At 55.6% G+C, this 27,523-nt stretch overlaps 1 protein-coding gene across 1 annotated transcript in view; it reads left to right on the forward strand.

Annotated features, from left to right (window-relative positions):
• Kif6 (kinesin family member 6) overlaps window positions 1–23,269 on the forward strand; it is a 240,101-nt gene extending 216,832 nt beyond the window's left edge. The window contains exons 16-24 of the mRNA XM_013029563.1: window positions 3,472–3,522; window positions 15,253–15,334; window positions 16,520–16,655; window positions 18,578–18,675; window positions 19,207–19,280; window positions 19,940–20,074; window positions 20,198–20,327; window positions 21,670–21,776; window positions 23,187–23,269. Coding sequence (XP_012885017.1) covers window positions 3,472–3,522; window positions 15,253–15,334; window positions 16,520–16,655; window positions 18,578–18,675; window positions 19,207–19,280; window positions 19,940–20,074; window positions 20,198–20,327; window positions 21,670–21,776; window positions 23,187–23,239 — 866 coding nt within the window. The 3' untranslated portion in view covers window positions 23,240–23,269. The remainder of the gene's footprint in view (window positions 1–3,471; window positions 3,523–15,252; window positions 15,335–16,519; window positions 16,656–18,577; window positions 18,676–19,206; window positions 19,281–19,939; window positions 20,075–20,197; window positions 20,328–21,669; window positions 21,777–23,186) is intronic.
• The last annotated feature ends 4,254 nt before the right edge of the window (window positions 23,270–27,523 follow it).

The following is a 27,523-nucleotide window of genomic DNA, read 5'->3' on the forward strand; positions in this document are numbered from 1 at the left end:
TCATCTCTTTTCCATACCTCCAGATGGGGATGTGGCCAAGAACCCAAGCCAAAACCAGCACACTTATCACTGTGGTCATGACAGCAGGCTGCCTGCTGGGTAGATTCTGTGAGCAACACCCCCTCACCTCATACCCACCGGGCAGCTCCTTCCTTTGCCAAAACCTGGGGAGCCGCAAGATCCGGCAGATTGCAGCGGTGACTTATCTTCACGTGAAGAATGGCTCTGCTGGCAAAGGCAGTCCTGCTATTTGTAGAAACGTATTTAGGCTATCTCAAAAGATTACCAGATGGTGGGAGACACTAGTGGGTTCGCCAAAATTGAGCATCACTAACTACACTTCACAACGACTTTCGTCAGCAGGTAACATTAGAAAGACCCATCCCTTGTCCTGTAGGAATGTCTCGTTATTCTGAGCATCGGTTTTTGTACGTACGGAGTTGGTAGAATTCTCAGTCAGGCGGAGGGCCATGGAGAATCCTGCACCCTCTTGTACCCAATAAGCTTCCTGGGCTTTGGGGGGGGGGAAAGAGTCTTTCTAATTAGCACAGAGAAAGCTAGGCTGTGGACACTGCTGGCTACTTCCAATGGCCAGGGTGAGACTGGGCGCATGCTATCCAGGAGGCATGTGGTCAGCAAAGTCACTGTCCAGCGAGGACAGGATCTGCTGCCTGTCCCACAGGAGCTAGTCCCCAGCCAAGCTGGCTCCCAGGCACTCGTGAGGTACACAGCACCGCCAAAGAACAGGCAGGGCCCCAAAGCGTCACTGACTGGCTCTCTAGTCTGTCAAGACGAGAAAATTCTAGATGACCTGCTCCCAGAGGGAGAGACATTTCTATAATGGTGTGCCGTATTTGTTACATTTGAGGGGTGTGTGTGTGTGTGTGTGTGCATGTGCGCGCGCACGCATTTTTTAAAAACTCAGTTCAGCAACTGGGCACCAGCGGTTCACACTCGTAATCCAACTACTCAGGAGGCTGACAAATGGGGATAAGCCAGCCAAGCAGAAAACTGTTGAGACTTTTATCTCCAATTAATCGGTGAAAAGCTGGAAGTGGAGATATGGCTCAAGTAGTAGAGCGCCAGGCCTTGAACAGAAAAGGCCAAGTGAGTACAAGAGGCCCTGAGTTCCAGGACCAGCACAAAATAAATAAGGAGCACACAGGCAGGTGCCCCAGGGCCTCCCCCTGAACTATCGCATGCCTAGAGGCAATGGCCCCATTGCTGAAGGACTGTCAGTGTTTTGAATTCAGGGACTGGTGCTGACCCTGAACTCTTTTGCTCAAGGCTGGCACTCTACCACTTTGAGCCATAGCACCATTTCCAGTTACAGAGTAGTTAATTGGAGATTAGTCTACTCTGGCTGGCTTCGAACCACAATCCTCAGCTTGCAGCCTCTTGAGTAGCCACAGGAGTGAGTCACCTGGGCACGTGCAAGACTGGTAATGTTTAACCCAGAGGGCAAGTCCAGCAGAGGAAATATGGTGTTCTCAGCTAGGGGAAGATCTCTCTGTGTGCCAGTGAGAGATCCTTTTCTATTGGCTGGCTTAAAAACAAGGCAGCCAGTGACTGGACCACCAGGAAGCAGGCACCAGCAGTAACTCACACCCAGCTTCATCCACAGAGCAACCTGGCTATGTACAAGTCAAGAGACATGGCCTTTCAGTCCGGAGAGTGGATTCCTAAACTGGGTGGGAAGTGACCCTAAATCACCTCTGCCATTCTTCCCAGTGTAACACTGACCAACTGTGGTGAATGACGAGAACTGCTACAACCACCCATTGCCTGCTCCTCTGTGCCTTTGGAGGTGTAGAACGTGCTGTGTGTGAGGAAAGCAACGCAGTGGGCCAGGGGGCAGGGAAGTTCCCACTCCTACCCAGAATCCCTCTGGGGCCTGCTCACATGGGACCGACCAGCAGCACAGACAGCGCTGACATGTTAACAAGTGTGCTCAGCCCAGGGACGTAAACAAACCCCAGGGCTGCTGTTTGGCCCATGCTTCATGCACAGAATAGTAGGATTTAGAGACTTAAGAGACAGAGGGTGGCCCGGAGGTCACTGCAACTCAAATCTTACCCAGAGCAAGAATTTCTCCCTCACAGCCCAACAGATGGTCGCCCAGCACTCGGAAAAGAGTCCCCTCCTGTGTGGAGACATTTAGTCCATCTTGAGACAACTTAATCCACCTTGAAACAGTACCTGTCAGGAGCTGTTCGTTGGAGGTTTTTTCCCCTCAGCTGGGTCCGGTCGTGGGGCCTGAACTCTGGGCCTGGGCTCTGTCCCTCAGCTCTTCAGCTCAAGGCTAGCGCTCTAACACTTGAGCCACAGTGCCACTTCTGGCTTTTTTTTTTCTTTTTGCTTATGTGGTGCTGAGGAATCGAACCCCGGGTCTCAAGCATGCAAGGCAAGCGCTCTACCACTGAGCCACCTCCCCAGCCCCCAGCTGAGCCTTCTTTTGATTTGATTTCTGCCCACAGGAGTAAGACAAAAGCAATCAGTTCTCCCATTCACCTGACAACCCTCAGATATCCAAATACAGACATCTCTGGATCAGTCCTTCCTCCAAGTCCTTTCTTCTCCAAGTCCTTCTTCCATACCTCAGGTCACCCGAGATTATTCCTCACAGGGCATGACTTCAGCCCTGTCACCATCTTCTGAATTATTCTTCTGCTGGCATTTCTTACAAAGGAAGCTTCCAGGACAACTGTGATGTCACCACCGCAGAGTACCTTGGAACAATCACCTCCCCTGGCTCTACATCCTACAGTCTGATGAATACAACCTAAAATTCTTTGAGTTTCATACCTAATAATCCACGGTCAAAATGGTTGTCAGCTAAACCCACCATATTGTATGCTTAGCATAGTTTTGTATAAGTTAAAGAAAGATGTGGATTTAAAGGGGGTTCCCTAGGGCATTAAAAGACTAAATGCTCTCTTTCCCTTCACTAAAATAATAAAACATTAGGGCTGAGAAGGTGGCTTAGGGGTAGAATACTTGCCTAGCATGCATGAAGCCCTGGGTTTGATTCCTCTGTACCACATACACAGAAAAAGCCAGAAGTAGAGCTGTGGCTCAAGTGGTAGAGTGCTAACCTTGACCAAAAGAGGCTCAGGGACAGTGCCCAGATCCTGAGTTCAAACCCCAGGACTAAATAATAGTAATAATAATAATAATAGACTATTATGAGAGAGTAGGATCCTAGCCGAGTGACCGATACCGGAACTCCAAGATGGCGGAAGGTGAGGGTGAACGGGTGTTTGCATTGATGTGCCGGGACACCCTCCGTCACCTCCCCTTCCACCACAACCCGGGGTCTGGCGGTGTCCATCCTGGAGGCTGAGGCCGCTCTCGCCCCTCCTACTCTCTGCCTCGTTAACGGTTTGGTTTTCAGTTCGCCACTGCTTCTAAAGGGAGCTCTCCCTCCGGTCCGCTGGAAACTCACTGGCACTTTTCCTCTGCCTTTCACAGGCCGTCTGAAGGAAGAAATCACCCAGCGGCATAAGCAGCACGTTGCTCTGGGTGAGTACACAGCAGAGCCCACGGGGACCGGGCCACAGTGGGACGAGCTGACCGGGTGGGGAGGGGCGGCCCAGGACCAGGGCCAGCCCTGCGCAGACGTCAGTGTGCTCCTCCTCTGGGGTCTCATTCTCCCACCCGGACATCGCCTGCAGCCAGCACTGGGTCTCCTGCCCCTCCAGCCGCGTCCTCCTCCTCCGGGCCCGTCCTACCCCACTCCTAACCTCCATCAGCACTGTGTCTCAGCCACTCAGGGACCGCCTTCAGCCTTCTAGAGCCTCTGCTCACCAACTGGCAATGGAAGAGCCACCTGCCTCTGCACGTGGCCCGTGCGCCCTGCGTCCCGTTCTCCTCATCTGGGCCTTTGAGTGGGCAGCATTTGGTGGCTTGCCTGTGGTCATGTGGCCTGTGCGTGCCGAGCAGGACTTGAACCCAGTTCTCCCTCAGTCCCAAGGAACCACCTGGGAGGACAGTGTGGCCTTCAGGAAGGTAGCTGGAGGCAGTTTCTGGGGAGCCCCACTTTCCTTCCTCTCCAGCTATCCAGGGCCAACCACTTATGCTCCAGCCAGGGGCTAGCCTGGGATCCCCCCTGAGGCAGCCTGGGCCCAGGCATGGCCCACGGTCAGGGAGGGCAGCAGGAGGGAGGAGGCGCATCACTGGGATGAACCGTTCCACGCTAGTGACTGAGATTCTTTCCAAGGTTGATTCTTCCGTTGTGGTGATAATAAGGATGGTATGAAAGCAGATGTCCCGGCTCCCCGTGCTGGCCTGGGAGCCGAGAGGCCTCCATTACCATTACCTCCATTACCAGGCACCTCTCTGCAGCAAGGGGACCCTAACCCATGGAGCCAGTCCCAGGAGGGCAGCAGGGCCTTTGTTGGGAAGATGAGCAAGTTGAGCGCAGCCTGCCAGGTGCTCACCCTGGGCAGGTCACTGGGCGTGGAATCGCCCTGAGGGCTGCTGTCCAGCTCTCTAGTCCTCATGATGCCGGCTTATTAGAGACAATGATGTGAAAATGCTGCCCACCTTCTGGGCAGGACTCGTCCCTCTGGAAAGCCATCTGCATGGCTCTCAGCCCCCTAGGCTCTCAGGAATCTCCGGCGTGTTGTCCTTTGCAGTCCCGGGGCCTCAGCTCCTCCAGGCGTCTCTCAGGGGCCTCCCTTGGCAGGGGGCAGGGCCAGCAGGGCTCAGCTGGGCCTGGAGCGATCAACAGACTTCAAACACAGAGCATCTGGGCTAGAAGTCTAACTAAGGGCATTTTTAAAAAGCATCCTATCCCAACTAGAGAGGGAGAGTTAACGTCTCCCAGCTGCCATTTTGAGATTAACTGCCAGGTTGTCGTCCAAACTCCTTAGGAGGTGGTCTGGGGTCTGGGGGTCCCTTCTCACCTGTCAACATTGCAGATGGTTCACAGAGCCGTCTCCTGCCTCCATGCTCACCCTGCCGGCGCCAGTTTGGGCTGTGGGCTAGAACAAGGGACTCCAGCAAAGCGAACCGTCCACCCAGCACATGGGTCACCTGGCGTCCTGCCATTTGGCCTTCAGATGGGGGACACAGCAGTGACTAGGCTTGCAGGGCCCCTTTTAAGGTCTTCATCTTCGTCATACAGTCCTCTCCCGCTTTGTTTCTTCTTTTCTCTGTCCCTTGTCTTTTGAGTGTCTGTACTAAGGCTTGAACTCAGGGCCTGAGTGCTGTCCCTTTACTTTTTGCACTCAAGGCTGGTATTCTACCACTTGAAGGGCTTGAACTCTGGGCCTAGACACTGTCCCTGAGCTCTTCAGCTCAAGGTGAACGCTCTACCACTTGAGCCACAGCACCACTTCTGGCAATCTGGTAGTTTATTGGAAATAAGTCTCGTGGACTTTCCTGCCCCAGCAGGCTTTAAACTGAAGACCTCAGATCTCAGCCTCCTGAGTAGCTAGGATTAGAGGCCTGAGCCAACAACACCCAGCTTTCTTTTTTTTTTTTTTTGTCGGTCTTGGGGCCTGAACTCTGGGCCTGGGCACTGTCCCTCAGCTCTTCAGCTCAAGGCTAGTGCTCTACCACTTGAGCCACAGTGCCATTTCCAGCTTTTTCTGCTTATGTGGTGCTGAAGAATCGAACCCAGGACCTCATGTAGGCAACGCAAGCACTCTACCACTGAGCCACCTTCCCAGCCCCTTTCTTTCCTTTTTTATTTCCCCTTTTACCTGCATGTTTTTAGGTTTCCACCGAGGTGTTGATGGAGTGTGTAAGGCGGTGGGGAGGATGGACAGGTCTTAGCAGGAGACGTGTGTCCATACATTGGGCATTAGCACGTGACTCTGGAGGAGAAGGAAGTGTGTATAAAGGCAGCCCCCTCTCCCAGCAGAGCACAGCTTCAGCTGTGGTGTGAGAGGCACCATTTGGAAGAGATCACAGATGGGATGATATCCCCAGGGGATGGGGGGGAATGGAGGGGTGCTGGAGCTGACTCATTCCATAGCGTGAGAGCCAACTGGTAACGTTTCAGGAATTCGGGGAGCTGTTATTAAACACAGTTGATGCTGAAAATCAAGTTATGTAAGCTCACAATTATATTTTAAAAACATAGTAACAAATACTTGAAATCCACCACTTGCTAGCGAATCTTCTATTTTACTATTACCCGTGCGATTGTACTTACCTACCATAGCTGCACAGTGGGGGTACTACGTGGGAGCGAACTTCTGTACATCTCTCCCCAAGTCCACGCACAGCCGCATCACACTCAGCCATGGCGGGAGGATTTACACCAAGGAGATAGGCAAACGTAAATCTAACCCTCCTTATTCTTGTTGTTGTTTGCAGAGACAAGCTGTAAACACTTGTCCCTACCACCCCACCCCCCGGCTTAAAGACCAGGCCGGCTGTGTGGAAGGTGGGGTGCACGCACGTATATGTGTGCGCACACCTCCTTAAGAGGTTTTTTAAACCACTCCCCCTTTCCAGACTAAATGAACATCCCAAATGGGACTCTGTTTACCACCTGCCCAAAGTCTATCAGGAAACCTAACAATCTCTGAGCCTTAGTCCTCCTGAAAAACCAGTAGACAGGGAGACTAATGTGGACAGAAGCGAGGTGGGAGAAGCCCTGGGCTCTGCCTGTGCACCCCTCAACATGGAAGCCACAACCCTCTAGGAGAAACGTCTGCCAGGCACCCACAGCTCCCCAGGGGGCTGAGATCTGAGCATCGTGGCTCAAAGCCAGCCCAGGCAGGAAAGGTGGTAAGACTCTTATCTCTAACCACCAAAAAGCTAGAAGTGGAGCTGTGGCTCAAGTGGTAGAGTGCTAGCCTTGCGTTAAAAAAAAACGCTCAGGGACAGTGGTGCCCAGGCTCTGAGTTCAAGCCCCAGTATGACAGAGTATGAGAGACAGAGACAGAGACGTATTAATGATCACTTATAAAAGCATTATCTCTGGGCACCTGTGGCTCACACCTGTAATCCTAATTACTCAGGAAGCTGAGCTCTGAGGATCACAGTTCAAAGCCCACCCGGGCAGAAAAGTCCCTATGAGACTCTTATCTCCAATTAACCACTCAAAAACCAGAAGGAGAGTTGTGGCTCAAAGTGGTAGAGCACTAGCCTTGAGCAAAAGAGCTCAGGGACAGCACCCAGGTCTCCCTTCAACTGACAAAAAGAACATCATCAACAAAATAGAAGTTACTGGTGGACTCGGAAGAGGACTGAGCGCACGCACCGTTTAGGAATAATGAAGCAGCATTAAGAGGGCAGTAGTGGTGTGCTGGGCTGAATCCACAGTGAGGCTGGCGCGCTGTCAGCCAGGCTGTCCTCAACAGCGTAGGACTGCAGACGGGGCAGATGGGGCCGTCAGCCAACGTCCCTGGAGAATGTTTACAGTATTCCAGGCATGGTTCTACATTCTGGTTTTTGTTGTTGTTCTTGAATGCCCCCAAATACCTCATGAGGCAGACACTAGCATTGCCTCTGCCCTGTAGCTAAGGCCCAGACAGTGTAAGTAAACCTGCCTAGCTTTGCTCGGCTAGGGGTGCAAAGCCAGACCACCTGGCTGCTCCATGCCCCGCCCAGCTGCCCCCCTGCCCTGGGCCTCTGCCCAGCATCCCGGAGTCCACTCGGGGCATGGATTCAGCGCCTACCCTCAGAGAATTCCTATTCTCACCAGGATGCGATGCCACAAACAAGAAAAATATCTCTCGGTTCAATTTTTAGTCTCAGAAACATGTATGCATCCATCTACCATCTTCTTCCCGTGACAGCCACAAAACCAACTCAGCATGACCCACTCCGGAAAACCTTCCCTGGCGTCTGTTCCCAAGTGTGCTCTTCCTCCCAGCCCCGTGCACCGCTGAGCCCGCCAGCCTTGTCCTGTAATTATTCACGTCCACCCATTCTCCACACTGAAAGCAGTCATATTCATCCTTCTATCCCCAGCAACCAGTGCCAACAGTAAACATGCCAAATCAATGGGCAAATGAGTCCTTCCCCAGGTGACCTCCAGACTCAGCCCTCTTGCAAAAGTACAATGAGACATTTGAACATAAAATAAAATAAGTCCGTTTAAGAAAAGTAGAAGGAGTAAGTGCTTTTGGACCCCACAGCTGAGCAAATTACACACAGGCAATAAATTTGTCTAGCTGTGGAGGAAAAAGAGGGGCGACCCAGCGTTACAGCAGGAAGCATGCTAACTAATTTCTCTGCAGAAATAGAATTTCTTCCTGGAACTAAACACAAGTCAGAATTTATGGTGTGGATCCTTGTATAAAGGACACTGAGTGACAGAATGAAGGATGCTCTCCACTGTGGTTTTACAAAAGATACCAAAATGTTGCTCAACCAGATGATCCCTGCATCGACCTTCCATAAAAGCGGGAGGCCTGACATGAAGGCATAACTCACCCAAAGTGTTTATGCGAGCAGCCAAGATAATACAATCCAGGTACTGCGCTCTTTGATGGTCACAGAGAGCAGGAATGAGACCGGAGCGTCCTGGCCCAGGAATGCGGACCCTGGCCTCTCTCCTTCCCCTCCCTCCCTCCTTTCCTCCCTCCTTCCCTCTCTCATTCTCTCTCTCTCTCTCATATATTTAATCAAAGGCTGGATCTCCTTCAGTTCACAATCAAAACTCTAAGGCGAACCTGTGGTTGACACTTAAAATACACGTCACACTGCCAACAGCATGGGAACCTGGTCAGGTGGGAGGGACAGCCCTCCCCCCCCCCAGCTCAACACCAGGGCCTCAGGCTCGGGCAAATCCTGGAAGAAAAGGCCTGTTTCAGAAGCTCAGTGTTTGGAAACGGAATCTGTTGGGTAGTTGGCGTGAGAGAGTTTATGTGAATGTGGCGGTGGGGGTCAGCCCATGGTATGGAATTGTATTATGTCCACCATGTGAAGAAATGTCAGGAGTAGAGTGTTGCTCCAAAGAAAAGACACTGCCGGGCGCTGGTGGCTCACGCCTGTAATCCTAGCTACTCAGGAGGCTGAGTTCTGAGATCGTGGTTCAAAACCAGCCAGGGCAGGAAAGACCGTGAGACTCCTATCTCCAATAAACCACCAGAAAACCAGAAGTGGCGCTGTAGCTCAAGTGGTAGAGCGCTGGTCTTGAGCTGAAGAGCTGAGGGACAGCGCCCAAGCCCAGAGTTCAAGCCCCACGACCGACCAAAAAAAAAAAAAAAAGAAAAGAAAAGAAAAGAAAGAACACTGCTGAAGGACGTGGAGAGAATGGAGCCATTTCTGGAACTCCCAACCCCTCCAGTGCTGTCCTTGGGGAGAAACAGGAGCTTCGCTGCATTTCCCTCTTGAAGGATGACGTCAAAGCAGAAAGATGCTTAGCACATGTGCATCTAGTTGTAGTGCCCGATGGACAGGGGGTGGGGGGCGGGGTGGTCCACCTGTGCCATTTTGTCTTGGGCCAGGAAATGATTCCACCATGTTTCAGGGATGTGAATCATAAAGAACAGGCAGCACGCGCGCGGGCCGGGGGTCAGGACAGGGGATTGGGGGCGGGGCAGTACCAATCCTGGAAGGTTGGATCAAGGTGGGGAAATGGCAGCACTGGCAAACAAGGAGACCTGGGTGAGAGGGGCGACCTTCATACCCCACCCTGGGCTTCCTTCACCTGCAGTGGTCTATAGTAATCCCCAGCACTCACTGGAACCATTGGATCCCAAAGGAGATCCTCATCTCAAAGAAACAGGTAAAGATTGATCTGGAGTGAAATCCACATCCCAGTCCAATGCTGGACCCCCCCACGCCGCCCCCTCCTCCCCCGTGTTTGTGTCAGGACCATTTTTACTTAAAGGTGAAAATAGAACTCCTGTCACCTCCAGGCAGGCGGCAGGGCGGCTGCTCATGGCCTTCAGGTGGGGGGCTAAGCTCAAGCCAGGGCCCTCACAGACTCCCCACTAATCCTGAGAGGAAAGGGAGGGGCCCTCCCCACCCCAGGGGAAACAGCAGACCCCCCCAACCCAATTGCTCATTAGCACCCAACAGCACAACAAAAACAGGTCATTTTAATTAACACGATTAGTATTAGCGACTGCACAAAGGGGTTTTCGTTACGATATTTCCAGACAGGCACATAATATTCTTTGATCCAGTTTATCCCCTCTGGTACAGTCTTATCTCCCTTCCCCTTCCTCTTTGTTTTTTCAGATGTAATGTTAGTGTTATTATTAAGGTGTTGCACAGAGAGGTTGCCATTTCATGATTCAGGTAATGAGGATATTTCTTTTCTTTCTTTTTTTTCTTTTCTTTTTGCCAGTCGTGGGGCCTGAACTCTGGGCCTGAGCGTTGTCCCTCAGCTCTTCAGCTCAAGGCTAGTGCTCTACCACTTGAACCACATCGCCACTTACAGCTTTTTCTGCTTACATGGTACTGAAAAACCCAGAGCCTCATGCATGCCAGGCAAACGCTCTACCACTGAGCCACCTTCCCAGCCCCAGGACATTTTTTGGGGGGTGTAGGGGAGATACCATCCCTTCTTTTGCTTTGCTCCAGTTCCCCTCCCCATCCCTGCCCACAAGTTACACAGTTCATTTTCCCTGGAAGTAGTGCTCTGGTAGAGCGCTAGCCTTGAGCTGAAGAGCTGAGGGACAGCGCCCAGGCCCAGAGTTCAAGCCCCATGACCAACAAAAAAAAAAAAAAAATGCTGGGCACCAGTGGCTCACACCTCTAATCCTAGCTACTCCGGAGGCTGAGATCTGAGGATTGTGGTTCAAAGCCAGCCAAGGCAGGAAACTCTGTGAGACTCTTATCTCCAATAAACCACTCAGAAAAACAGGAAGTGGTGCTGTAGTTCAAGTGGTAGAGCACTACCCTTGAGCTGAAGAGCTGAGGGACAGCACCCAGGCCCAGAGTTTAAGCCCCATGACCAAAAACAAACAAAAAAAAAAAACATAGTTTCTTGGCAACGAGGCTTACTGTACATTTTGGCTTCTGTCACACAAGTGTGCTGGTACTTCTAGTGTACTGACTTAGATTCCTTCAGATGCCTACCCAGGGATGATGCAACAGAGTCATCTGCTCATTCTGTGTTTAGTGAGGAGCTTCTATACGGATATCCATCGTGGCTGTACTAATTTACATTCCCACCAGCATCATATAAAGGTTTCCTTCCCCGCCCCCTCCACATCTTCACCAACATCTGTTCTTTGTTTACTAGATAGTTGCCATTTGCACTGAGGTGTGATGGAACCTCAGTACCATTTTGATTTGCAGTTCCTTTAGGGTTAAGGGTGTTGAACATTTCTTAGTACATGTATTAGCCTTTTGTGCTCTTCCAGAACTACACACCTCACTTGTCCGTTTGTTAATTGGATTACTTGTTCTTTGGGTGTTTGATTTTTTTTGAACGCTTTATGTATTCTAGATATTAATCCCTCATCTGATGAGTAGCTGGCAAAGATTTTCTTCTATTCTGTGGCTGCTCTTCATTCTTGTTATTGGTCCCTTTGAGGTTCAGAAGCTTTTTTTAATTTGGTGTAATCCCATTTGCCAATCTTTGCTCTTATTTCCTGAGCTATTAGCTATTTAGAATCTCTGCCTATGCCTGTGTATCACTGTTGCCATTTCAAAATCTCAAGTCTTATATCAAGGTCTTTGATACACACACACACACAAAGGGGTGGTCATTTATATCATAACTGCAGTCTTAATCATTCCAATGTCCTCCAAAGGCCAGACTTGCCTCGTATACCCCAGCTAAGGCCAACTGTCACCCCGAAAGGAACATAGACCATGTTCACTTCCTCCCTCATCTGTTTCCCCAGGGAGAGGACTCCATGATTAATACTGTTACATTGGGCCCTCTGGGCTGTTGGGTGCCCAGAATAGACGCCTTCGCAGTGAGGGAGCCTTTGCGGATCTCTGGTCCTGAGCAGGCAACTTACTCAGGCAGTCGCTGGGCCCCCAGACCGGAAGCCACATTTCCGCTTCTAGCTAGGCAGCACTCACAGTAGGCGTGGTGAGAACTGAGTAAAGGCCTGTTCACAAAGCTGGGCCTAGCGTAGAGAAGCCATGGTGGGGTTGGAGGAACCACAGCACCCCAGGGATAGCCACCGACACAAGGCAGGAACGTGAAAGCAGAGGAGGCTGTGCAGAAGGCCCTGCCCAGCCGACAGGAGCTGCGGCCTCCGCCCACACCATGACCCTGGCTCTCGGTCTCCGTAGAGACGTCTTGGCCAAGCGTCTTTCTCCTCCCATCCTTCATCCCTCACCAGTGACCCCCGCTGACTGAGCCAAGACAGAGAGAAGGGGATAAGGAAGCCCAGTGATCCCCGCGGGTGTGGGAATGGGGAGGGTGGGCAAGGGAGGGTCTGGAGAAGCCGGTGGGATCCGCGTGCATGCCGCGCACAGGCCCCCGACATCCTGAGGCCTTCCTCTGGGATTTTCTTTTTTTTACTTTTTTTGTCATCGGGGCTTGAACTCTGGGCCTGGGCGCTGTCCCTGAGTTCTTTTGCTCAAGGCGAGCGCTCTACCACTTGAGCCACAGTGCCACTTCTGGTTTCCTGGAGATAAGAGTCTCAGGGACTTTCCTACCCGGGCTGGCTTTGAACCACGATCCTCAGATCTCAGCCTCCTGAGTAGTTAGGATGACAGGTGTGAGCCACCAGTGCCCAGCAGGGATTCTTTGTGGAGCCCTATGAGAGAGAGTCTCAGTCATAAACAACAGAGTGATGCGTTGGGAGCCGGCCCATGCTAGCTCACAAAAACCCACCGTGCATCACTTCATTCATCTGAGATCCGCCATGATGGACGTCATTATACCAGAAACCCTGGCAAACCATGAATGAGGTCCCCACCCCCACCCCAACAGCACGCCACTGGCCCAAGGGGGCTCTGGCCGGCCCCTCGAAGGCATGTTAACTCCCGCAAGCCCCCAGGAGGGCCGCAGGACCTCCTTGATCCCCGCACCAGCACCTAATCGGCAAGCTCCGCTTCCCAGAGCGGCCGGGTGGGAGGCAGGCTCTGTCCCATGGCCTGGAGGCATCAGGCTGTCTGCGAGGCCTCCTTCAAGCCCCCTTCTGCCTGGGGGGCGGGCAGGGAAGGGGGATGCGGGAAGGGTGAGGCGGGTTCAAGTCAAACTGCTACATCCTATTGGTTTAAAGCCTCTCTTTGGAATGCTCTTCAGACCTTGACGCTGGCCCTTTCCTAGAGCTGACGAGGATGCGGGTGGCCCTGCTCCCGTGGGGTCCGTCTCGGGCTCGCTGACAGCTGAGCTCCAAGTGAGCGGGCTGGGCTGATCCACCCTTCAGCTTCTTCCAGAAGCGGGGAGAGCCGGTGTTATTACAAATCCTCGCCTCCATTCCCAAACACCCTCCTCTCCCCTCCCAGAGACCCGGGTGACCGGAACAGGCTTTTGGGGTGCCAGGGTTTCCCATTAGGTCTCTCTAGAAAGCCACATGGACGGAGGTGTGCGTCCAGGATGGGTCAGTGAGCTTGGAGAGGAACCCTGGGCTGGAGACCAGGCGTCCCATGGGGAGGACAAGCGAGGAATTCTGGGACTGCGGACAGAGGTGGGAGGGAGCGAGCCATGGAGCCGAGAGAGCACGGGCCGTGGACAGGCTGGGCAGGACCCCAAGCTCAGCTCCTGGACAGAGTTTGGCACTGAGATCCGGAACCCTAAGCGAGTTTCTAAACAAGCACTGGGTGGGGGGGGGGCAAGGGGAGACACCCACCCACAAACCCCAATCCCTGTGGGCCGCGTCCCAGGGCCTTTCCACGCCCCCCCGGGTGAGTCCCATGGACACCCCGTGTCGGCTGGTCACCAGGTGGGAAGGAGTGGAGGTGGCAGAGCGGGGCGTTGGGGGCCTTGCCAGTTGAGATGGCAGCAGGTGGAGGGGCCCCAGCGAGACCCCCCGATGCCCCAGCCGGGACTGCACCCCCCCCCACCAGCCCCAAGGTCCCATTCCAGCCGCTGTCCCCGGGCTGTGGCACCATCCTGGTGGCTTCTGTGCGGCTTCGGAACCACTGTCCCCAGGGGCTATCCATTCCGGGCTCCTGCTCGCTCAGGGGGGTGCTGCCCTGGCCAGACGCCCCTTAGCCAGACCCCTCCTGAGCCCCCAGCTCCACAGCCCTGCGACGGGCATGGAGGGTTCCCAGCCTCAGGGAACAGCTGGGCAGGCCTGGGAGGGGGGAGAGGGGAGGGGCACAATGAACACACTAAGTGGACAGGACCTTTGGCGGGGGAGGGGGAGTCTGGTGAGTAGCTGGTGTCTGCGGGACACGCTGTGCCCTCATTCCACAGGCATGGCGCCCTGTCTCTGTTCAGCCAAAAACTTCTGAAAAGAAACAGGACCGAGCCTGGTGCCGGTGGCTCACACCTGTCATCCTAGCTACTCAGGAGGCTGAGATCTGAGGATCACGGTTCAAACCCAGCCGGGGCAGGAAAGCCTGTGAGACTCTCATCCCCGATCAACCACCAGAAAACCGGAAGTGGTACTGTGGCTCAAGTGGTAGAGCGCTCGCCTTGAGCTGGAGAGCTGAGGGACAGCGCCCAGGCCCAGAGTTCAAGCCCCACGACTGACCTAAAGTTCAATAAATAAATAAAAACAGGCCAAGCCATTCCTCCCCTCAGCACCGGCTCCGGCTTCAGCTGAGCCCCTCAGCAAGCTCAGCTCCCAGCTCCCTTCCTTTACCAAGGGCTGCAGACACCCTGGTGGCAAATTTGTGCCCCAGGCCCTTTGCACTCACTCCTATATGCTCTGTGCCCTGGTTTCTGCACTCTTGCTCCTCCTCTCCTTCCTTCAGGTCTCTCTGCCTTCTTCTCCTGCCCGCATCCTTCATTTTCATGCGGCTTTGGCTTTCCTCTGCCACGGGCTGGCACGCAGCCCCGCCCTCTGCGCGCACTAAGTGCTCAGCCAGGTCACCAAGGCTGGTTCTCAGCCCTGGTCCCACATTCCCGTCCCCTGGGCCCGCCAGGCCTGAGACGCCCACCCCCCTCCCCCCCAGTGCCTTGGAGGAGGCTGAGGAAGGAGAGAAGGCGGTACATTGGCTGGAAGCTCAAGGTCTTGATGCATCCTGGGGATGAAGGGCTGCTGGGGGTCTCCCCTGGGGACGCAGGAGGAAAAGGATAGGTAGCGGTGGAGGTGGCCACGCGTGGGCCCTGGGAGTGGAGGACGCGGAGGGAGGTTCTGGAAAGCACTCGTGGGGCCCCCTCCCACTTAGGGTGCCCTTGAGCTCTTGTCCTTCTGCGTGCACGTCACGCACCCCCCCTCCCCGTGGAGGTCGGCAGCTGGCACCTTTCCCCTCTAGGAATCTCAGAAAGCATGGGAGTCTCCGAGCCAGACCTGCAGGAAGAGCAGCTCCGATCGCAGCTGGAGGAAGAGAAGAGGAGGTACCCTCACAGTCTGACCCTGGCCTCCTTGGGCTCCCAGGAGCAGGCATGGGGGAGGCGGGGGACCGGGAGGAGGGGAGGGAGGCTCAAACCACAGGAGCAGAGGCTGGCCTGGCCCGAGGAGGCCAGCACGCTGCAGCCTGGCTCAGGATGCAGCCAAGCTTGCCCACTGCTGCCATCTAGAGGTACCAAGAAGCATGCCGCCAAGAAGCATCCACCCCAAGGAGCTGGTCCTCACCCTCCCCTCCCCGTCCCCCTCACCCTCCTCTCCTGGCTCCTCCCCCTCCCCCTCCAGGTCTCGGGAACACCCTGAGCCATCTAGGGGCACAAAATGATTCTACTTCTAGAGTGAAGAGCACCGTGCATAGGCAGGGACATGGCCCTCCTAGAAAAGCCCTCAAGACCTGGGGGAAAGAGGGGCTGGGAAGGTGGCTCAGTGGTAGAGCGCTTGCCTGCCACGCATGAGGCCCTGGGTTCAATTCCTCAGCACCACATAAGCAGGAAAAGCCAGAAGTGGCACTGTGGCTAAAGTGGTAGAGCCTTGAGCTGAAGAGCTGCGGGACAGCGCCCAGGCCCAGAGTTCAGGCCCCACGACCTACCAAAAAAAGAGGGGGGGGTCATGCATGCGTGTGTGTGTGTATGTGTGTGTGTGTTTGTGTGTGCACTTTAGTAAAAGGCTGTTCTCATTCTTGAGCGTGTGTGTGTGTGTGTGTAATTTAGTAAAAGACTGTTCTCATTTTGAGCATGCGTGTGTGTGTGTGTGTGTGTGTGTGTGTGTGTGTGTGTGTGTGTACCTTAGTAAAAAACTGTTCCCATTCTTGAGGTTAGCATATGGGCCAACTCCATAGATCTCCATGGGCCTGCTACACAAAAATGAATCACTTCTACTTCTTGTATTTTTTTTTTCCTATCATGGGGCTTGAACTCAGGGCCTGGGTGCTGCCCTTGAGCTCTTTTGCTCAAGGCTAGCACTCTATCGCTTTGAGCCACAGCTCCACTTCCAAAGAGGGGACTGTGGGTTATATTTTATTTTATTATTAAATCACTCTACTTCTGTCCAGTGGACTCCAAACCTGAGGCCAGCCCCTGGCCTCAGTGGGCAGGCCCCGGGAACTGCTCCCCCTCCCCGGTCAGGGCGGCACTGCCGGATGCCAACACCCTGCTTCAGCTGGCCTCCTGCCACAGGTACAAGACGATGTTCACGCGCCTGAAAGCCCTGAAGGTGGAGATCGAGCACTTGCAGCTGCTCATGGACAGAGCCAAGGTCAAGCTGCAGAAGGAGTTTGAAGTCTGGTGGGCGGAGGAGGCCACCAACCTGCAGGTAGGGGCGGGGCACTCTAGAAGGCCGTGCTGGGGCTCGCAGGGAATGGCGGAAGAGGAGAGGATGCTGGGCAGGAGACAGAGGAGCGTGCGGATGCCCGGGGCCCACCCACTCTCCATGCTGGCTCATGAAGCGAGTGCTTGCTCGAGTACCAGGAACACAGGAGCTGGAGTACCTGTTCCTTGCTCTGGCCCCAGTCTCCAAGCCCAGAGACACTGAGCCGTGGTGTCACATAAGCTGTCTGGTGACTCCAGGTGGACATTGACTGGTTTTCTATTGCAAAGCAACATGCACATTAATCTTGGACATCTTAGAACATTCAGAAGATGTGAAGGAGAAAGTCAAAGTCCCTTTAACCTTTCCACTTGGAGAGGCTTTTTTCCCCTCATATATACATGAATGTGTGGGTTTTTTTTTTCCTTTTTGTGCCAGTAGTAGGGTTTGAACTCAATACTCTGAGCTTTTTTTTATTTGCTCAAGTTTAGCATTATACTGCTTGAGCCACAGCGCCACTTCCGGTTTTCTAGTGGTTTTTATTGAAGATAAGAGTCTCATGGACTTTTCTGCCCATGCTGGCTTTGAACCATGATCCTCAGATCTCAGCCTCCTGAGTAGCTAGGATTAAGGCATGAGCCACCAGCGCCCAGCCATCAATGTACTTTTATGCAAATAGAATTCTGTTCTTTTTCAAGTATCACAAATGGCTTTTTTCCCCCAACTTAATTGTTTAGAATGACTATTTCCGTTCGTGTTACTTTCTACAAGATCATTCCTGGATGCTGTATAGGGATATATTTTAATCATCTTAACCAATCTGTTCTTGATATTTAGATCGTTTCTCATTTTTCCACTTGAAACATATTTGTGGATAATTTTTTTGCATATTCCCCAGACAAATTCCTCGAATGTCTCTGTAATATTTTGAAGGCTAAAAGAACCTGCCAGGAAGTGTTAGAAACCACCCAGAGCCGGCGGTCCCCCTGGAGCAAGCCCCTCAGCAGTGGTAGGAGGGAGGAGACAGAGTACACACGGAGCAGCACAGCTGCTCATGTGGCGGGCAGAGTCCTCAAGCTCCGCTCCGGGCAGATCCCCCCATTGTTAAGGACATTGAATCTGAGAAGATACTTCCAAGGACACACAGCCAGGCAGTAGCCAGTATATTACTGCCGGGTATGGTGATACATGCCTGTAATCCCAGCCCTCGGGAAGGCTGGGACCATGATGTTGGACACCCAAGGATCCCCTCTAGATGACAGGATTAGGGATCGTACTTATCTTTGGGGTTTTTCTGGGCTTTTCCAACTAGAGCCTGTAATACTCTCCTGTCACATTAGAATGAGGTCCTTGTGACTTTCCGCCATCCTCCATCGCCTCCCCCACCCCACTCCATCCCTCCCTAAATCCTCCCCCACAGGTCTCCTTGCTAGGTTACTTTGTTGTTGTTGTTGTCGTCGTTGTTGTCGGTCGTGGGGCTTGAACTCTGGGCCTGGGTGCTGTCCCTCACCTCTACCACTTGAGCCACAGCGCCACATCCTCTGGTGGTTTATTGGAGATAAGAGTCTCATGGACTTTCCTGCCCGGGCTGGCTTCAAACCTCAGATCTCAGCCTTCTGAGGAGCTGGGATGACAGGTGTGAGCCACCGGCACCCGGCTAGGTTACGTTAGCGTAGGTAGCTAGCATTACGGTCATAACTATTATTGTTGTGGTTGTGGTTGTTGTTGCTACGATTGCCATACCAGTGTATATACCAATTTTGACCACTGGCTTTTCTCCCTTAAGCATTCTGTCAAGGGCCGAGGGTACCGCAGGGGGGGGGGGCAGGGAAGGGGGGGATCAAGTCCTTGCCTAGCATGGGTGGGGCCCTCGATTCCATCCCCACACTGCAAAATAGAGACCATGAAACGCCTTCTTGGCCCGACAGGTGTCTTCTCCAGCCTCGAACTCACTGCGCCAGGAGAAGCCCCTCTCGCAGCCATCTGGCTCCCAGCGGGACGGACTCCAGCTCCCCTCCCACAGAAGGTAAGGGAGGCCGCGGCCCGCTCCCCGACCCGCACGTGCCCTGTGAAAGAGCTCCTTCCAGGCCACGCAGCATGGCGCCCACCCTCCAGGCTTCTGGTGGCCGGCCCACCTGCGGCCATAGTCTCTTGCCTGTGCGCTGAGTGGGAAGGGGGCTGGGCAGGAAGGGGATGCAGGTGGGAGCCGAGGGCCTGGCTCAGGCCGCAGGACACAGGGCTAACCGCTGGCCTGGAGAACAATCAGGAGCGGCAAGAGCAGCCTTCCAGAGCTCCACCAGGCCCAGGGCAGCCTGTGGCACCTTCCCACATGCCACAGCCTTATCTCCTCCCAAACACCCAGCCGGCCATGCATGTGAGCACGCACGCACACACATGCACACACACACACATGCACGTGCGCACACACACTGCCTTCCACCCTCACGGGCCGCTGCTAGGGCAGAGGCCGGAGCACCTGGAGTGGGGCATCCAAGATCAGAATGTGCGGCGGACTTCACTTACACGAATGTGTCCGCTCACCCTCATTGGGACACAGTGGCCACGGCCACCGCGGCCAGGCCACAGCTTTCACAGCCAACCGTGGCCCTAATCAAGCCAGCCCCCGCTCTGGCACCCCCCCCATCCATGAGTGGCGCCCACGTCCCTCCCACACCACAGTTGTATGACAGAGGGTCAGCGCCAGGGGCTCGGGTCTTCCTCAGGAGGCTGAGATCTGAGGGTCGCAGTTCAAAGCCAGCCCCGGCAGGAAAGTCCATGAGATTCTTACCTCCAAAGAACCACCAGCAAACCAGCCATGGAGCTGTGACTCAGCAGTAGAGGACCAGCCCTGAGTGGAAAAAAAAACTCGGAGACAGCTGGTCGTTTTCTCTCAGGCTGCCTGCTGGGCCTGGCCGTGTGGCGTCAGAAGTCCTGAGGCCCAGACCTGGCCACCGCTCACAGTAAACACACCGGCAGCCCACCAGGCCTAATTATAGCTAACACTGCTTATTAATCCTTCTTAATGGAGATGATTCTTTCTGATAGTGGCTGTGGGGGGTGGAGGGAGGGGGATCCCCAGGAGACATGGGTGTTGTGCCAGCGGCTGGTTGAACGAAGCAGAAGGACAGAGCCCCCATCCCAAGGGCCGTGGAGACTGAGCTGTGACATTGGGGGACTCCCCAGGGTGGGCCCAGGGACTGGAGGAACCCCACGCTTTGCTGCACGACACCCTCCTGCAAGAGCTGGTGGACACAACAGACACTGATGTCCCACCCATGTCCTTCCAACAGCCACTTTGGAGCCCCGAGACCAAGGAAAAAACGTCAGGCGGCGCCTGCCACCTTGTGGCCGCCCGAGGCCCTGCAGCCTCTCTGGCCTGACCCAGCCCGAGGGCATCTGGGCTGGCCCCGCTAGTCTGGCCCACAGTGAGCATCCTCGGCTGGGCAGGGGCCACGCCAGCACACGTGGGACTTCCACATACGCATCTCGGGACACCTGTAGTCACGGATGCTCCTAAACAGAGGCCCTGGGTTTCTCTGCTTACAAAGCTCCCCTTCCCTGTCTCTTCTCTGGGTTTGTCTGCTGCAGTGACTGGAGCTCCAGGAAGCACCCGCCCTCCCCGTGCTCCAGCCCATGCAGCCCTGGGCAGAGCAGCAGCGACACCCGGCGGGAGAGCAGGTGAGGGGTACCCCCCCCAGGCCCTGGAGAGGCCTCTGCCTCCCCCCTTCCCCCACCCCTCAGCCCAGGAAGGCCCCAGAAGCTCCAGCTTGGTCTCCAGGTGGGGTGGTTCTCCCGGGGCACTGGCGCCCCTCAGCAGAAGCAGAGCTGCCGCGCCCAGCCTGGAGGCTGGGGCTGTGGACTCCGTGGACAACGCAGTTTGTGCCCTCTGACTGGAGTCCCCGCCCACTTCCTGCTCACCTGGCAAAGCCGCCCAAGGCTGAACCCCAGGCACAGCACCCCTTCCTCAGGCCCCGGGCACTGGCCCCTCATGAAGGACAGCCCTCATGAGACCTGCTCACCCCCTTTCTGAGGACCGCACTGTCACCTGGGTGGAGGGTTGATGAGCAGCCGGCACACTGGCAGCCACTGGGAGCCAGGGTGTGCACTGCTCTGAGATTTTTTTTTTTTTTTTGTCATGGGGCTTGAACTCTGGGCCTGGGTGCTGTCCCTCAGCTCTTCAGCGCAAGGCGAGCGCTCTACCACTTGAGCTACAGCGCCACTTGCAGTTTTCTGGTGGTTTATTGGAGATAAGAGTCTCACAGACTTTCCTGCCCGGGCTGGCTTTAAACAGCGATCCTCAGATCTCAGCCTTCTGAGTAGCTAGGATGACAGGCGTGAGCCACCAGCGCCCGGCTGCTCTGAGATTTCTTAAGGGAGTGGAGAGGGAGGAGGGAAGGGGAGCACGCTGCCCCCGCCCCACTTCGTGAGGGGGTTCCCGGAACTCCCACACAAGACTTCGGCGTACAAACCCCCCGGCCCCGCAGCCGCAGAGGGAGCCGGAGCCTCTGGCTGTGTCCCTGAGCGACATGCCGTTCTGTTTTTAAGGGGAGGCTGGGGGGTGGTACTCTATGATGGGGGTGCCTGGGGACTGGGTGCGGGAGGCTTGAGGAACATGGAGTCGGTTTGGGTCCATCTGGGGCACAGGGAGGTGTGGAGGAGAAGAGAGGAAGAAGGCAAGAGAAAGTACCTTCAGCAATAAAAAAAGTGGCGGGGGCGGGGGGGGGGCCGCCAGGGAGAGGAAACAGGCAGAATAAAGGCCCTGGGGCTGGAAGGAGGTTGGTTCATTCAGATGGCAGAAAAAAGGCCCTCATGGCCGCCGGAGAGCAAAGCAGCATGGGAGCGCCCGGGCTGGGGGGGGTGGGCCTCCCCGACGGCGATGAAGGAGGGTGTGAGGTAGGGATCGAGGGAGAGAAGGGCTGGTGTGACGGGGCACCCAGACACCCACAAAGGAAATGCACCTCTGGGTGAGAACCGAGTCCAGCCACGGGCATAGCACACTGAAGCACGTGTTTGTCCACAGCCCCCCCGAAAGGCCTGTGTCGTCCATCCCCCTCACCGGGGACAGACAGACGGACTCCGACATCCTGGCGTTCATCAAGGCCAGACAGAGCATCCTGCAGAGGAAGTGTGAGTACAACTTCCCCCACCCCCGGGGCGGGACGGGGTGGGGGGCCCTCGGGGGGGGGCGCTTCTGGGGGGAAGTCTCCCCGCTCTGCTCCCCAGCATTTGCAGGGAGGGGTGGAGAAGCCAGCAGGAAAGGGAGGGGAAGGAGGGGGTTGGCTGGCCTGCGTGGGATCATGTGGCCAGCCTCCGTTTCCCCCCTGGAGACCGTCCCGTGGTTCAGGACCAGAAAGTCCAAGACAGGCCCCGGGGTGGGCGGCGCGGTGGGCTCTGCCGCCCTCACCCAGGCCTTCGGCTCCCTTGCTTCTCCGGCCCTCCTGGCAGCCCTCCCTTGCCCAGCCTTCTCTGAACAGGAAGGCGCGGAGCCAGCGATTGTTTGGCCATTGCTGGCGGTAGCTCTCGCCAACGAGCCGTGGACGTAAGCACCCCTTGAGCCCCACGCCTGAGGACTGTCCATCCTAGAGGAAGCCCCAAGGTGGCCAGTGGCACCACGGGAGGAGGAGGCCCTTCGGGCCTTCACCACTGCTCCGCGCACGCCCGTCCCCCTTGCTTTTGGCAACTGACCAATCTGCCCTCAACCCGCCCAGGCCTCTACCTCTGCCTCCCGCCTCCACACATCCGGTAGAGGCCGGGCCCAGGCTCCCACTCCCGCCCTCGTTCAGTGGCAGCCTCGTGCCCGGAACCCGTCGCCTGGGCAGGTCCCAAGTCACCCTCCCTTGATGGCTGAAATACCTCCTGCGCAATCACTCATAAAGAAAAACGGTTTACTTACCCTTGCAGAGGTGCAGGGGCAATTTCCCAGGGCTGGGAGTGTGGCTCAGTGGTGGAGGGCCTGCTTAGCATGCATGAAGCCCTGGGTTCCATTCCTCAGTGCCACATACTCAGAAAGAGCCAGAAGTGGCGCTGTGGCTCAAGCGGTAGAGCGCTCGCCTTGAGCTGAAGAGTGCAGGGACAGTGGCCAGGCCTTGAGCTCCTGCCCCAGGACCAGGGACAGGGATAGACATGTGGGAAGAGCCACGGCCCCCACTTGCCCTGCCGCTGGGCTCTGTGTTCTCCAAACACACGGCATCCTGGAAGTCATCCATCAAAATGCACGCAGGTTCCAGCGTCCAGTTTCCATTCTCAAAGGAAAAAACAATTCTAGCTTCTTTGTGCTGCATAGGAAGCCCCCAGAGAGGGTGGAGAGGGGTCCCTTCCCCGCCAAAGGGCCCCCCTCCCCAGGTGCAACCACAATTGACCATGGCCCAGGCCCACCTCGCAGCCCTTTATACTCAGCCCCCCCTGCATCAGGCCACCTGTGAGGCAAACACACAGGCCTGGCGGTGGCTGTCCCAGCCAAAGCAACACTCCCCGCCCGAGCCCTGGGGCGCCCACCTCCCCCACCCCCACCCCACCCCACCCCTGCTCTTGATTTAGTGTGCAGCGGGCTGTCAGGGCTCCACGGAGCACTCATTACCCGAAATTTGTGACTACCACAAGCCCAGAGAAGGTGATTTAACACAGGCCTCTCGCCTCTCCGCTGGCTGGGATGAATGCACCGGACTCAGGACGCGCAGATGGTTTAGGTCTCCTCCAGGGGCATGCGGGACAAGTATATATCCCCCCTGAGCTCCTTAATCATGTGTGCAGTCAAACCTGCCGGGTCCCGCGGCCAAGGACGCTTCCTCCCTCCCAAGGCCTTCTGAACCACTCTTAATCCCTGAGTCAGAAAGGATTTCCATCCAGAAAAGAACCTTGAGGCCACCCCAAGCTAGGAGCCCCTCTGCTCCCAGAGCAGCCCAGGAGAGGCCTTTGGTGAGCTATAGAAAGTAGGGGACAGGGAGAAAAGAGACCTCAATTGTAGAGCCATCTTGGCCCAGTGTGGCCTTGGAGAGGCCCCCACCATGAGCCCCTCCCCTGGAGTGGGTCCTACGCCTCTGCGGAGTGAACGCCCTCAAAGGTCTCGTAAAGTACCCAACTGAGTTGTTAGAAGAGCCTCACGGTGACAACTAGCCCCACACCATGAACTCCATCGCTTAATCCGTGCAGAGTGAACACACTAGAAAAGTCGCCTTGAGGGTCATGTGGTGGTGGTCCCCGTGAGAGGAGCTGTGTCCCGCCATCCTCCCTCTCCCCCCTCATCCCTCCCCCCCACCCCCCACCCCGATCATCACAGGAGTCCCAGGCTCAGTGGCTCTCCTGGGTGGGAGCTGGCCCTGACTCCCTCTTCCTCTCCACCGGCAGTATTAACTTAATCCAGGCCCAAGCTGCAGGTCAGTGCCGGCCAGTCAGCCCCCAAACCTGCCCAGCGGGCCCCCAGTTCTATCCACACCAGTCCTTGTGCTGGAGAGACCAGAGCTGAGGGTTTCAGCCCACCCAGAACCAGTGAGCCCAGGGGACAGCCGCACGTCCAGAGCGACTAAACACATCGCCCGTGTGCCCCTCATCTTCCTGCCTGGCCTCCAATCCCGTTAGGATGGATCAACATAGATTTAAAATGAGCAACAGGCCAGCAGTGGGTGGCTCACGCCTGTGATCGTTCCTACTCAGGAGATCGAGAGCTAAGCATCAAGGTTTCAAAGTCAGCCCAGGCAGAGACTCATCTCTGCTTAACTAGCCAAAAGCTGGAAGTAGAACTGGCTCAAATGGTAGTGCACCAGCCCTGAGTTTATTTTTTTTTAAGCCAAGCAAGAGTGCCAGACCCTGTGTTCCAGGCTCTAACACCAAATGAAATAAAATCCAAATAAGGATGCGTCATTCCAAGCCTGGCACACACAGCACTGGACCTCTGCAGGACCAATGCAAAGGCCTGGTGGTTTCCTCTTTCTCCATCTCTTCCTCAGCCACAGGGAGCAGACGGGCCTGCTCTCCAGCCACTGCCCCACCCGGGGCCACGCCAAGCTGGCTGCAGCTGCACCCCGCCAGGCCCTCCATTCCCAGTCCAGCTTCAACCCCTCAGTCTCCCTGCCTGCTGCAGTATCTCTCTCTTTTTTTGATCAGTTGTGAGGCCTGAACTCTGGGCCTGGGCGCTGTCCCTCCGCTCTTCAGCTCAAGGCTAGTGCTCTACCACTTGAGCCACAGTGCCACTTCCAGAGATGAGTCTCATGGGCCTTCTTGCCCAGGCTGACTTCGAACCATGATCCTCAGATCTCAGCCTCCTGAGTGCAGTATCTCTCAACATCACTTTCATTACTTCATTCGAAAAGCTCAGAAACTGGGTTGGGAAGGTAGCTCAGTGGAAGAGTGCTTGCCTTGCATGCATAAGGCCCTTGGTTCAATTCCTTAGCACCCCATAAGCAAAAAAAGCCGGAAGTGGTGCTATGGCTCACGTGATAGAGTGCTAGCCTTGAGCTGAAGAGTTGAGGGACAGCGCCCAGGCCCATAGTTCAGGCCCCATGACCAACAAAAAAGAAAAGAAAAGCTCAGAAACTTCCTTTTGCACTTACTAGCCAAATGTTAAGAAAATTAACCGTGAATCATTCACCTCACATGGCAGTGTGTGGTAACTCTCAGGATGACTGTGTAAAGATGCAGGCGCTGAGCCAGGAGGTCTAGGGTGGAGCCTGAGACTCTGCATTTCTTAACGAGCTCCCAGAGGAGGCTGCTTCGGGTGCCCACAGACCAGGCTCTGAGAAGCAATGAGCTCTGTGGGCGGCCTTGCTTTTCCCAAGCAAGTGAGGAACATAAGGCCCGGAGAATCGGGCTGACCTGCCCAAAGCGGTGCCACGGGTTAGGGACATCCTGGCTAGCATTCAAGGCCCCGCTTCTCATTCAGAGAACCCTTCACCATGCCCGGCCTCAGGAGGTATCAGGACGGAAGCCACAGGGTCAAGAGGCACCATTCTGGTCATCTAATTCCCATCTGTTAATTAGCAAAAAGCAAGAAGCAGGGCTCCAGTGACTCACGCCTATAGTCCTAGCTACTCGGGAAGCTGAGCGCTGAGGATTATATGGTTCAAAGCCAGCCTGGGCAGTAAAGTCCAGGAGACTCTCCAGTTAACCACCAACAAGCCGGAGGTGAGGCTGTGTAGGGCACAAGGCTAGTAAGGCACTAGCCTTGAACAACAACAACAACAACCAAAAGGCTAAGGGACAGAGTCCTGAGTTCAAGCCCAGGACTGGCATTAAAAAAAAAAGAAAAAGGCAAAGCAAGGAGAGCCTCTCTCTCTCTCTCTCCCCCTTCCCCTCCCTCTCTCCTCTCTCTCATGGGCATCCATGAACACCATGGAGTTGGAAAAGGAGTTTGGGTTCCACTCAGAGGAAACCCCTCCCTTCAGTGAGGGAGAGGGAGGGTAGAAGGCCCTGGGAGGCGGGGCACGGCTGGGGGCGTGGTCAGCAGCCTCCTCTCTGCCCCCACTGGCACAGCCTAACCAAGAGCATCCTGTCCCCTTGCAGGTCTGGGAGGCAACTGACTTTCTGGTGAGCATCCAGCCAGGATTCTGCTGCAGTTAGGAAGCGCGGACGGAGAGGCCTCCCCTCTCCCGGCCCCGGCTGCAGAGGGGACCTGTGGGCTGCCAGGAGCAGCCGGTGGATTTGACTCCCGTGGGAGGGGGCCGGGATGCTCTCTCTAAGGATGGTGTCCTGCAGGCCAGGCCGGGCTGGTGGTGATGCCCTTCCGGGAGCTGCTGGCCGGGCCGGGCAGGAGGAGGGCTTCAGCTCGCGGTGGTGGAGATGGCCAACGGGGAAGGATAGAAGCCTGGAGGTTGGAAGGTCGGAAAGCCACGCCATCATAAATTAGAGGCGGACTGCCCGGGGAGCCGTCACGGAGCAGGAGAATGAGCAGTTACTTTTAGCTGTTTACCAGCCCCCCGCCTAGGCGTGTGGGAGTTCAGGAATGGCCATGACAGGCCAGGAAGGGCATCGAGCCCCAAGAGTTACAGAGCCTTCTGATGGCCAGTACCCACCTCCCTCCATCATCCTCCACCATCTCAGCCTCCATCTCAGCCTCCATGGCTTGGGAGCCCTGCTCAGCCTGCGTCCTTCGAGCCACCCACCCTGACATCCCAGGACCTCACCGCACCAGGAAACAGAAGACACGGGGGATCTGCTGGGAGACAGCCTGGGCACCCAGCCGCACAACCTCTACCCAACCAGGCTTGGGACTGCAAGAGCTGGACCAACCAAAATGGTGCGGCCGAGAGCCAGCCCCCCAAGGGGAGGTCCTGACCCCCGCTGCAGCGGGGGCAGGGCAGGGAGGGTGGGGGGCAGAAAACGAGGGTAACTGAATAAACTTGCCTGCCTGCGGCTCCTGGTGTGCCTGCCCCACAAGCACAGGCCCGGTGGTCCTGGAGGAGAGACCGTAGCTATCGTGTGACCGGCTGATCCAAGCTGGGGGACAGAGTTCTCATTTTGAACCTGCAGTGCTGGGGGTCAAACCCAGGGCCTGAAACACACTGGTGTAAACTGCCTCCCTGACCTGTTTACCTCTTCACCGCAATGGATCACACGGGACGGGCTGGGGGGACAAAAATCACTGCATCCCAAAGCCAGGCAGGCGCACGGAGCCAGGGTTTTCCCACTGGGAATGGAAGCCACAGGCAGACCTGTGGCTTAACGGCCAGCGTCCCTTCCCGGGTAGGCTGGCTCTCGGCCTCCCCTCTGGCCCTGTGATCTGGTCCCGTCACTGTCCCACGGCACATAGTAAGTCCTCAGTGAAGTCAGTAGAAGTCAGGGAAAGACCTTAACCACCTGGCTCCAGAAGGTTCTCCAGAGCCAATGGCACACAGCACAGACACACACAGGAGTCCTGAGGATGTATGGGGTATGCAGAGCAC

The sequence above is a fragment of the Dipodomys ordii genome, unplaced genomic scaffold (assembly GCF_000151885.1).
Source record: "Dipodomys ordii isolate 6190 unplaced genomic scaffold, Dord_2.0 Scaffold120, whole genome shotgun sequence".
NCBI lineage: Eukaryota > Metazoa > Chordata > Mammalia > Rodentia > Heteromyidae > Dipodomys > Dipodomys ordii.